A 12,493-nucleotide genomic window follows, 5' to 3' on the forward strand; every position below is an offset into this window, starting at 1 on the left:
GCAACTGGATACCAAAACTGTTCAAGAAATAGGGAGGGGCCGGCAGGTGGCATGGTGGATAAAGGTGGCCTATTGTAGTTCGAGTACAGACCAGGCAGCTTACTTTCTCACTTTCTCTATCTCTCTGCCCCTCTCTGGTCATATTAAAATAAATAAAGTTAAATAAAATAATTTTTTTTAAAAAGAAATAAATGGGAAAGTTATCTATTCTCAAATCTCTACCAAATCACTTCTGAGTCCAGAAGGAATATAATCCAGTAAATTCATACATGCAGTTTGTTGCAATGTCTTACAGAATGACCACTGGCATTTTATGAGTGAATTCAGAAGGGAGGGCATAACAGTCATTGAAAAAGATATACGATTAGAAGAAAAATCATTTCCGCTTTATTGCAATGACATAGAAAAATGAAACAGACTGGTTAACAGCAGAAGAAATGTAAGGTTTACCCCTGAAACTAATCATAAAGATAGTAGGTAGTCGTTCAAGTTGTCCTTGAAGTTAATGCCAGTCACAGACAGCATCTCAAACCCTGGCCTGCCACCTCACAGATGAGAGGCAGAGGGTACAGGAAAGGGAAGACCCCAAAGCTGTGGCATTACAGCTACTGAGTGATACCTTATCTGAGTAAAAGATCAGCACCTTTAATAACAAAAGAGGACCTGCCCCTCTGGGAATGGTTACAAAGGAGCAGAGTAGAAACATCTGGAGCACTCAATAATCAGAAGATATTTGAGGACTAACCACTCCAAGTTCTGTACTGAGGACGGAAGGCCAGCGAAGCCCCGTGGCCAAATACAGCCCACATGGTCTCCTAGGGACAGGCTCAAAGAGCAAAGCCCAGAACACCACGCTGAACATCTGGCTTTTGCCCCAGCATGAACTATCACTCCCTCGCAGCCCCAGTACTAGGCATTTTTTAAACAAGCCATTCTCAGCTTTGGTGGGAATCAGCAGCAAGGCCCTCATCCCTTTCCCCAAAATAAAGTCAGCTGGAGAGAAAGGCCAAAGAGGTGGAGCTTGCAATGCCATTTTGTAAAAGTTTCAAATATCCTGGTAGTGACCCCATTAAAAGAACCGTGAAGGGGAAACAGCCAACCTTCTTGTTTTCTCATTAAGTCTTCTCTCTCTCTGTCACTCTCATTACAAACGTGCGTCTGTATCAGAAAGAAACAAAGAGATGGCGAACAAAGTTGTTTATTTTCAGCGAAACACAATTTCATTTCGCAAATTTAATACCAAAAGGGTGAAATTGAAAACTTTACAAGAAACGTGCCTGCTCTGTGCCAGTAATCCCCGAGGAGGTCTCTGAGCCATTAAGACTGAAAAGGAACTGATGAGTTAGTTGTCCCACCTTCCCCAGAGCCTTTCTGAAAATATGCAACTGCCTCAGATTTTCCATACTTCTTTGCTGGTTTTTCCTCTGAAGAGGGTGGAAGCGTAATTTTGTGTGCAGTTTAAGAAACCAAATAAAGCAGCCTTCCTCCTTATGTGGAGGAGGCTTTTCAACACAAATAGGTACTTTAAAAAATACTGTCAAGAAAGTAGAGCGGGAAAGAAAAGGAGAACATGAACGTGGGGGGGAAATGCTATTTTATCTGTCTAGTTTTGAAAAACTTTCTTACAAAAATCAATAGCAAACTAGGCGGAGGCATATTAATCTCAAAACATCCCTCTCCTTTCCTGCTGTTAGCAGTAGGAAATCATATTACAGATAAGAAAAGGCCTCGGGGGCGGGGAGGAGTGGGGAGCGTCTGTTGCTAAAGGAATATAAAGTTCCTTTCCTCTTAGGAAAAGTTGAGAAGGACCAGCTGCCCACCTTCATCTGTTTAGGCAGAAAACTACACCCTTGCCCAAATACTGCCTCCAGGTCCCAAGTCCCCAGCTGTCCCTCTAATGACAACACTTCTCCCTTTAAAAGCCACCAAGCCCCGCCCCGCCCCGCCGAGTCCTCACCGTGTGGTACAGGAGGGCCTCGGTCTCCCCTGGCTCTGACAGTTCGCTCAGCTTGCGGTCCCACTGCAGGACGCCCTGCTCCCCGCTCTCCAGCACCTCCATGGCGGTCCGGGTCGCGCTGGGCCGAGGATGCTGAGGGCACAAGGGGCCGGGCGCAGCCACCTCGGGCCGGCGACACTCCTCTGTCTCCGCGGATCGGATACGTGTGCGTGAGTCGCTAATGCACTTAAGGAAAACGTTCGTTCTTCCGCCTGAGAGAGAACGGCCCTAGAGCTCCTGTCCGGTGTCCTCAGAGCTGAGACTCTCCGGGGAATACAGGAGAGCCTCGTCGAAGCCTGAGGAATTAAAGTGGAATGAGCATCCAAAATAAAGGCAGGAGATCTGCTCTCATGCCAAGAAAACCCCTACGCAATAAGCCCACTTTGCACAACAGCTCCAGACACAAACTTCGAGACTCCCCAGGGCTCCTCAGCTGGGCTCCAGGACCCAGCTGTGACCCCACCTTCCTGCAAGGCAGTGACCAATCGGATAGCTGTCTTGCCCACCGGACCCAATCAGAAGTCCTTGATCTCTGTTCTCTCCCTTCCCCAGAGGCAGGAGCTGCGGGAAGTCTCCGCCCAACCTTTGGAATGTGGGCGGGGAGTGCCTCTGACGTCACTGAGAAACTCCTCCTACCTGAGCGCGGCTAGCGGCTGGCTGTCTGCCGGAGAGGACCAATAGTATGCGTAGGTCTGGTAATAATGGACAGGGGGTTCTATCAATGATAGAAGGGTATCTGGGAGGGACAGCCAATCAAATAGAGACAAGAATACATTTCATAAAAGAGGGAGGGAGCATTTCGTGCTGAGTCCCGAGACTAGCCCGGGGAGAGACTCCGAAAGGTACAGTAGCTACGCAGCAGAGTTTCACAAGCATGCATAAACGCTATCCAAAATACTTTCAAGTAGCTTGGTTCTTTTGAGTCTTTCGGGACGTTTTTTTAATGAGTTACAAATCATACACAACTATTTCTCTAGGTATGAATTTGTGTGAGCACGGTTCTAGCAAATTGTCATTGTTTATTCTTCACATTTTTCGCCGCTTTTCTGTTATGCTGACGTGTTGTTTATGGGCCTCACTTATTCTGTTTTTCTTCCACACACTCGACAAACATATTTAGAGGTCTCACTTATTCTATTTTTCTTGCATTCATTCCGCAAACATTGCTAAGAGCCAAGGATGCACTTTTCCAGGTCCTAGCGAAGTGAGCTAAAGTTCTTGGACTCATGCAGCTTTTACCTCCATGTGGATGAGTCAGGCAATAAGCAAATAAGCCCATACTATAATTTCAAAATGTGGTAGTTGCTATTTTTTTTAAAAGGCAGGATAAAAGAGGAGAGGGCAGGTCAATGCTGCTTTAGATACCGGTCAGGAAGTTTGTTCTGGATATATGACATCTGACCACCAAACTGAATGAAATGAGAATGAGGGAGGAGGAGCCTGTGTTAGGATGTATCAACAGCTTCCAGCACTAGGCACTGGGTGGAGGGAGAGAGAGGGTGGGAGCCAGATGTCAGGCCTGCCTAGGATAGGGAAAAGACAGCCCTATTCCAAAGTAATTTCTCCCGACATGGTGAGTTTTCTTCTTCCAATTAGACTCCTCCTTTTAAGGAAACAGTCTTTGAAAACATAGTTCGCCCATAATTTTGAATATAAAGGAGTCTTTGCCAATTGGCTTTCAAAGCTTCTTGCAGCTGTACCCTCAGATTTGAAGCATCACTTTGTCTCTTGTCAAGTAATTTCTGGTGGGTGGGGACAGTCAAATGCCTCTAAAGCAACTTATTACATAAATGATTCTGTTTTGTCCTATCTCCTGGGGTCTTCTGAGATTATTTTAATGTTTAAACTGAAACTCTAGTTCATGGGCACTCATTTTTCTTAGATAGCAGTTTTCTTGTTTTTCTCTTAGGTTCTTGGTTTTTCTTTCCCAACCTGCTACCTCTACTTCCTTCACCATATCTTTTTCATAGATCATCATCCTTTCCATTTTTGAAGACCTTTTCTATTTTTCTACAGCATTCAACATGAGCAAATGAGCTCCATGTGCATCTGCCCTAGTACCGGAATGCAAACATTCACCTCTCAGACATACCAGCTCTGACAAAGCCCTGTGGTTATGCCCCATGGAGTAGGCAGCTTCTGAAATAGTCCAACGATCCCACTTCTGGCGTTCACATCCTTGAGTAATTCAGACCTGGGGACATCCTTCTCATGAACAGAATATGGAAAAAGTAAGGATGTCAAAAAGATTCTGCCTCTCGACTTGCTTGACCTCTTGCTTGCTTGCTCTGAGGGAAGCCAGCTGCCATGTTGTGAGCTGCCCCATAAGGCCAGTGGAGCACAAAAAGGAGCAAGGCACCAAGCCAACAGCCAGCAGGAAACCGAGGCCCTGGGTCTAACAATCCATGACCAACCAAATTCTGCAAATATGTGAGTGAATGTGGCGGCGGGCCCTTCCCCCAGGTGAGCCTTCCGATGCCTACAGCCCCAGCCAACACCTTGACTGAGCCTTCTAGAGACCTTGAGCCAAAGGAGCCGGCTAACAACGTTCGGACTCCAGACCTGCAGACAGTGTGGGGTGACAAATGTACATTGTTTTAAGCCGCTCAGTTTTTTTCCTTTGCAAAACAGATAACTTGATCATTGATACCCTAAGTGGCTAAAGAGAACCTAAGTGGTTACATTTACCTACATTCTTATAATCATCTCACAATTCTTCATGGGGAGTTTCTCTAGCCTCCTTGCGTTGTGTATCCTTCCCAGTTAAGTGTAGACAAGACTTCTTACCAGTCCTTCTTCCTGTTTTACAGCCTCAGTACTCAAGTCTTTCCCCTTCCCTCTCCTCGAAGGACTTAGTGACTAGGTAGACTCTTTTTCCAGCTCTTCTGGCATCCTTCTTCTGTCTGTTATCAATAGGTAAATGGCATCTACATGAATGGAAGTAATACCTTCTCAAAGACAAAAATCAGACACATGAGCCAATAAAATATGTCTTACTTTTTCTGATATTGTTTTCTATCTTTCCATGTGCCAGTCTATTTATGAATTGTGTCTAAATGCTTTCTATACCTTCATCTCAATTACTAAGATAAACTGACTCCAGAATTGGGCACGTGACAAACCCATCTGTCATGAAAATAGAATGCACCTTCCAAGTTGGCATGGCCGTATCCATCACATGGTTTTTATTTGACTATTCACCAAATATTTATCTATTAAATTTTCTCTTTATAAAACAATCAGGCACTTTTTTTTTCTTTTTATTTCTCCAGCCAGAGGGTATATGTGCTTACCAGAAGGGAAAAGGGGAGAGAAAGCACCCTCTCAATGGGATGTAGACATATAAAAATCCTTTTCCTTCCATGTCTCCCTTTTGTCAGGATTTTGGGCACACACACATGCACACTGTGTTTTTCAAGTCGCTAGGGCTAGGTTAAACCATGGTCAGCCATGTGAGATCCACTCCCTTAACCACGATCTACAGAGCTGGCCCTGAATTTTCACTTTTGTATCCTCTCATTTTTTCAGCTTATCCTTAAGAACTTAAGTACCTGGTCAATGCTAGTCACCACTGTGTCTACATTTTTACAGGTATAAAACGCTCGAAGTAAAAAAAAGAGGGGCCAGGTGGTTAAGGACGCTGGACTTCCACGTGGCCAGCTGTGGTTCGAGTCTCAGACCTGGCAGCTTGCTTTCTCACTCTCTCTTTCTCTCTCTCTCTCTCTCTCTCTCTCTCTCTTTCTCTCTCTGTCTGCCTCTCTCTGATAAAATTTAAATAAATAAATAAATAAAGTTAAATAAAACAATTACATTTTTTAAAAGAAAGAAAAAGAAATGGAGATCCATCACTTACTACTTTCCCACACTAATACTTCAGGAAGGAAAAAGACCACATTCATCTCAAGATGAAGTCACAGAACCAGATGGCAGAAAGATAGATGCATTCTAGTCTGGCATTTCCCAGGCTTTCCTGGGGTTGGAGCTGAACTCTGACCTGAAGACTTAGCTAAATCAGTTCATAGCAGTCACGGACATTGAAGTTGCTGATGGACAGGAAGATGCAGTTGCCTTGGTTCTTCCTCAGCTGGAATCTTTCCAGAAGATTCAATCCCGGAAGCCTGGGAGTTGCAGAAACTGTTCTATAGCAAGCCTGTTCCTGAGAGGAAAAGTCTGCTTAAGTCCACATGAGAAAGCTTTGCAAGATAAAAAGCAAAAGCATGCCTGGAGCCATATCCAGATACTCACACATGGCACAGGCCTGGAAGACTTGGTCTTCCCAAGTAGAAATGGACTAGAGAATGTGAGTGAGACTGGACGGCAGTTGGCTTGTAAAGGTCTCTCTCACCAAATGGCAAGGATCACGTGAAGGGCCGAAATGGTCAAGAAAGGGCACCTTCACCTGGCAGGTGCCTGCTCTATTGGCTACCTAAGACTGCCATAAATATCACAAACTGATGGCTTACAACAACAGAAATTGGAACAAGCAGTTAGCATAATGGCTATGTCACTGAACTCCAATGTAGCCGACCCAGTTCGAGTCCAGGACTCGGTGGCTTAAACTCATGATGGGCACATGTGCGGACGTGCCCAAGATCCCAAGAGGAGAATGGAGGAGAAGGGATTGTGGCGTGGCCATCCCCTCTGGAGGGTGATTTCTCGCTTTCTATCTCTCTGTCTCTCTTTGTCTTTCTTGCAAGCGCACATGCCCTATAGCAAAAACCTCTCCAAAAAACAACAACTACAACAGAAATTGGGGCCAGCAGGTGCCATTGATTAAAGGTGCTGGACTCCCACATGGCCCATCACAGTTCAAACCCTGGACCTGGTGAGTTGCTTTCTCACTTTCCTACTCTCCCTCTCTCACTCTGTCCCTCTTTGGTCAAATTAAGAAAAAAAAAAGAAAGAGAGAGAGAGAGAAAAGGAAGGAAGGAAGGAAGGAAGGAAGGAAGGAAGGAAGGAAGCAAGCTAAAATTTTAAATAGATAAGTAAATAAAACAATGGAACTTTATTCTCTCATGGTTCTGGAGGATCAAAGTTAAAAGCCAAGTTGTCTGCAGGGCCAGTACCCTTCTGGGACTCTGAGTATATTCCTTCTTTGCCTCTTCCTAGGGTCAGGTGGTAGCTGTCAATGCTGAGTGCTCCTTGGTTTGCATCAGCATCATCCCAATCTCTGCCTCCATCAGCACATGGCAATCTCCTCTCATACGTCTGTGTCTTCACATGGCTTCCTTTTGCCTACGTGTCTTTCTGTCATCTGTAGTATGACCTGATCTTCACTAATTCTGTCTATGAAGACTATTTTCAACAGCTGGCCCCATAGCCTAGTGGTTAGGGAACTTAATCCCACATGGCACACCACAGTTCAAATCCAGCCATCCCAGCTTGAAAAATACACGAGGTGCATGTGCAAGCATGCCCCAAATCCTGACGGGATGGAGAAATGAAGGAAAAAGGATTGTGGTGTGACCATGTCTCACCAGAGGGTGTTTTCTCCTTCTATATCTCTTGTCTCTCTGTCTCTCTCTAGCAATAAAATTTTGACAGTTTAAAAATAATAATAATAATAATTTCCAGATAAGGTCACATTCTGAGGAACTGAGGGTCAGGATTTTCAGCTTTCTTTTCGAATACATAATTCAACCCATAACTCCTACCAAATCACCATCAGCAGTACCACACAATGTTGGTTCCTAGAGCAATTTCTATTTTTATCATTTTACTGCCACCAAACATATTTTCTTGATCCTGGATAAAACCATCAAGGCTTTCAAAAAAAGTAGGCCTCAATCCATTTAAAAATTTAGCATCCCCATCGTTACTCTTGATGATGTATGCCCTCTTACGTTCCCAACCTCTTCTCTCGTTCCTTTGCACACACCCTGGCAAGCTCTTGCTCAGCACTCCCCCGACAAACATGCTGCCAAGTGCAGCCTCTTGTCTTTTGTATTGAAACCATTTGCGATCACACAATCGGATTTGTGCTTCTAAGAATTTCCCATTCCTCTTCAGCAGTTTTCTTTTTTCCTTTTGTATAATAAATCACAGAATCTTGCCTATCTTGTCTCTGAATGCTTTCGTTTTGTTCTTTAACTTTATTTCCTCCATAAGGGAGAGATACAAGCACCTTCAACAGGGTCTTCACACCGTGATCCACCCCCAGCTCAGCCAGTCTGGATCACAGTCACAGGCACCCACGGTCAGTGTGTGCAGGGAGACCTCAGGTCACATACTTGGGACACCCCCATGTGGTTCAACCTCACATCACAGAGCATTGCATTACCACCACCATCCTGTTATGCTGTTTTTAAGTTTTTCATTTTCTTTCATGAGAGAAAGAAATATCCCTGACAAGTTCTCACCATGACACGTCTCCCACCCCCAGTCTTTCAGTCAGCCAGGATCACGGGTCTCCCAGCGTGTGCAGGTCAACCCAGGATGGGAACATAGGGTCTCTCCCACGGCTCCAGTATCACGCAGCAGCACCCGACCACCTGGACCATTGCAGCTGGGCCTGGACTTTGTTTTAATCAATTCTGAAGATGTATCTATTCTGCTCCTTAAAGCTCTTGACTTCTATCATCTTTTAAGATTTTCTTTTCTATTTTATTATGTTCTCTCACTCTGCTAGTTTGCAAGGGGAGTAAAACTTTTACTCCCCCTTGACCTTCCTTCTTTTCATTCTTCCTGTTCCAACAGGGTTCAGGATAATGGAGAAATTTTCGAGCTTTGAAAAATTTCTTTTGCTTATGTTTGCATAATCAGAAATAGTATCTTCCGGGACCAGCAGTTAGCGTAATGGCTATGTCGCTGGACTCCCATGTAGTCGACCACAGCTCGAGTCCCAAACCCAGTGGCTTAAACTCATGCCGGGCGTGTGTGCATGTGTGCCCAAGATCCCGAGAGGAGAACGAAGGAGAAGGAACGGCAGCGTGGCTATCCCCCCTGGGAGGTGATTTCTCGCTTTCTGTCTTTCTGTCTCTCTCTGTCTGTCTGGCAAGAGCACGTGCCCTATAGCAAAAACCTCTCAAAAAAATTTAAAAAAAGAAAAAAAGAAATAGTGTCTTCCACTGTACAGTCATTATTCTTTTTTGTACATAAAGCAGAAAGAAGAGAAGATGTCTGGGTGAATCTCTCTTAGAACTCTCAGGTGTCAGGATAGTCCTTAGGAACCTGAAAAAAAATGCTAATGAGAACTCTGGGCACCGGAAATCAGAGTTAAACAAAAAGAGGGGAAAAGCAAGCTGCTGCCATTGTCTGGAAAGTCTGCTCTGAGTAGACAATGAGCTAGAAAGGCTGGAAGGCACGCCTGGGCTTCCATTCAGACTGCTGGGGAGAATAGCCCCTGAGGGGTCCTGGGTGGAGCCCTCTGCCCAAGCCAAGGAAACCTGTCTCTGTCTTTCAGCTTCTGAGAGAGTGAACTAGGAAAGCATAGAGAGCAGGCTACCCTTTGAAGATCTAATGAAAATCTGTAAAGGGTGACAGAGAGAGGCCTCTTTCCACCTTGACAAGACCAGAGATGGCAGAGGTCACCAGGAAGAGCTGCAGGTATGAGCAGCAGCAGCCACACGTCACTGGCCACTCTCCACCTTCTGTCTTCAGGACATCCCCAGCTCCACCCTCCCAGCACCTCTGCCCCTCAGCTTAGCAATGACATTCAGAAGTTACACTTGTACTAACTGGCGGCTTAGATGGGGTCAGTTAAAATCTTAGTAAGTAGGTTAATTGCTTGAAAATAGAATTTTATTATATTAAACCTATACCTTACAATTTTTTAAGTATTTAACTTTATTTATGTATTTACTTTTAATTTGACCAAAGAGAGACAGAGCAAGAGATAGAGTGAGAGAGCAAAAGAGAGAGGGAAAGCAAGAAAGCAAGTTGCCGGGTCTGGGACTCGAACCATGGTTGGCCATGTGGAAATCAAGCCACCTGCTGGCCTATCTACCTTACAATTTGTATGAAAATAACTTTAGATGAACTAATGCTATATGTGTAAAATAAAACAAAATTATCCAGAGAACCTAGAGATACTTTTATAATTTTGATGTGGCTAAGGTTTAGGCATAATATGAGTCATAAAACATAGAGAAAAAAATAGATTTTGGGACCAGAAGTTAGTGTAATGGCTATGTCACTGGACTCCCACGTAGGTGACCATGGTTCGAGTCCCGGACCCGGTGGCTTAAACTCACGCCGGGCGCGTGTGCGTGCATGCCCAAGATCCCGAGAGGAGAATGGAGGAGAAGGGATTGCGGCGTGCCCATCCACCCTGGGGGGTGATTTCTCACTTTCTGTCTCTGTCTCTCTCTGTCTCTCTGGTGAGCGCACGCGCCCTATAGCAAAAAAACCTCTCTCAAAAAAAAAAAAAAAAAAAAAAAATGATAGATTATCTACAATGAGACTCTAGAAAGTGTATGGGGAAACACAATTAAAGTAATACTTTATTGGGCCAGCTGGTTTCTTGGTGATTAAAGAAGCTGGATCCCACATGGCCAATTTTGCAGTTTGAGTCCCAGACCCAGTGACTTGAAAAACATGCCAGATGTGTGTGCATGTGCCCAAAATTCCAAGCGGAGAAGGGATTGCTCCTTGGCCATCCCCTCAAGGGACGCTTTCTTACTTTCCCTTTCTCTGTCTTTCTCCTGCAAGCACATGTGCTCATTAGCAAAACTAAAGAGTCTATTTCAGTGCAAATTTTTTTTTAAATTGACATAGAACTTTTCTCTCATTTTCTTAAGAGTTAATTTATTTTATTTATTATTATTATTATTTTTTATTTGACCAGAGACAGACAGACAGAGAGAGGGAAAACAAGCCACCAGGTCCAGGACTAGAACCACAGTCAGCCATGTGGGAGTCCAGCATTTTAACGACCATATCATCTGCTGGCCCCACAGCTTTTTCATAATATGCATTTACCATGAACTTTTGGAAGATTCCTTCATACATACATATGTGTCTGTATATATATAAATACATGTAGATAAATATGCACATATAATAAATAATTTAAATAAATAAAATCAAAATGTTATTGTTGACCTCAATCAGTTTTTTCTAATATAATTTTTTATTTACTTTTTTGGGGGAGGGAAAGGGTTTTACTATAGGGCACACACGCTCACCAGAAAGAAAGAGAGACAGAAAGTGAGAAATCATTCCCCCAGGGAGGATGGCCACGCCATAATCCCTTCTCTTCTATTCTCCTTTCGGAATCTTGGGCACGCCTGCAAATGCGCGGGGTGAGTTAAAGCCACGGGGTCTGAGACTAAACCCACAGTCAATTACATGGGAATCCAGTGACATAGCCATTACGCCAACTGCTGGTCTCTTATTTTAAAGTTTCTTATTTACATTTGATTATTTTACACCTTTGTGGGGTACAATAGGGCTTTTCAAAGTATGCATGCAGTATGTGATAATCAAACCAAGGACATCATCATATTCATCATTTCAGCAAAGAACACTACATTATGATGTGTTTCTTCAAATTTTGCTCCACAAGCTTTTTTATATATATATATATATATCCCTTTTCCCCACCCCATTTATCCTATTAAACATGCATTTCTGTATTTGTTAAACACTTTCTTCCTGAGTCCCTCCCACTCACTCCCCACCACCCACTCCCCTCAATCATTTTTTTTTTAACTTGCCAGAGGGTGTGTGTACGCATGTGTTCACCAGAGAGAGGCAGAGACAAAGAAAGGAGGAGAGGGAGAAAATATCACCCTATGGGACATGGTAATACGGTAATCCTTTCTCTTCTATTTCTCCATCCCGTTGGGATTTGGGGCACACATGCACATGTGTTGGTCATGTTTTTCTGCCCACTAGGATTGTGATTCAAACGTCAATTAGCCATGTGGGATCAGGCCTCCTTAACCACTAGGCCGTGGACTGGCCTGCAATCGTTTTTTAGTGAAGGTCTTTTTTCCTGTGTTTATCCCATTAACCCCATCCCATCCTAAATAAACAGTGTTAACATTCTGGTATTCCACACTATTCTTTATGCTTGTGTCATATAAAAAATACATACACATTTCTCTGCATTTTGCTTTCCTCACTTAGCAATAGATCTGAAAAATCCCCCTAGTCCTCCAATACAGTAGCAATGCATTTTTGTTTTCAAAAAAGGAGAAAGCTCTCTTTACTCCTTTATTAATGAACATTTACAGGACCAGCAGTTGACGTAATGGCTATGATGCTGGACTCCCATGTATTCGACCATGGTTCAAGTCCCAGACTCGGTGGCTTAAACTCACACCAGGCACCTATGCATGTGTATCTAAGATCCCGAGAGGAGAATGGAGGAGAAGGCATTGCTTCGTGGCCATCCCCCTGGGGGCTGATTTCTCGCTTTCCGTCTCTCTGTCTCTCTCTGTCTTTCTGGAGAGCACACACACCCTATAGCAAAAACCTTTTCAAAAAAAAGAAAAGAAAAGAAAGAAAGAAAGAAAGAAAGAAAGAAAGAAAGAAAGAAAGAAAGAAAGAAAG

General features: G+C 43.9%; 1 protein-coding gene across 1 annotated transcript in view; it reads right to left on the minus strand.

Moving 5' to 3' along the window:
* Positions 1-2,447, minus strand: part of CREB3L2 (cAMP responsive element binding protein 3 like 2) — a 146,897-nt gene extending 144,450 nt beyond the window's left edge. Inside the window, exon 1 of the mRNA XM_006145022.3 lies at positions 1,958-2,447. Coding sequence (XP_006145084.1) covers positions 1,958-2,059 — 102 coding nt within the window. The 5' untranslated portion in view covers positions 2,060-2,447. The remainder of the gene's footprint in view (positions 1-1,957) is intronic.
* Positions 2,448-12,493: the final 10,046 nt, after the last annotated feature.

Source organism: Tupaia chinensis, unplaced genomic scaffold, assembly GCF_000334495.1.
Source record: "Tupaia chinensis unplaced genomic scaffold, TupChi_1.0 Scaffold000140_1, whole genome shotgun sequence".
Classification (NCBI taxonomy): Eukaryota; Metazoa; Chordata; class Mammalia; order Scandentia; family Tupaiidae; genus Tupaia; species Tupaia belangeri.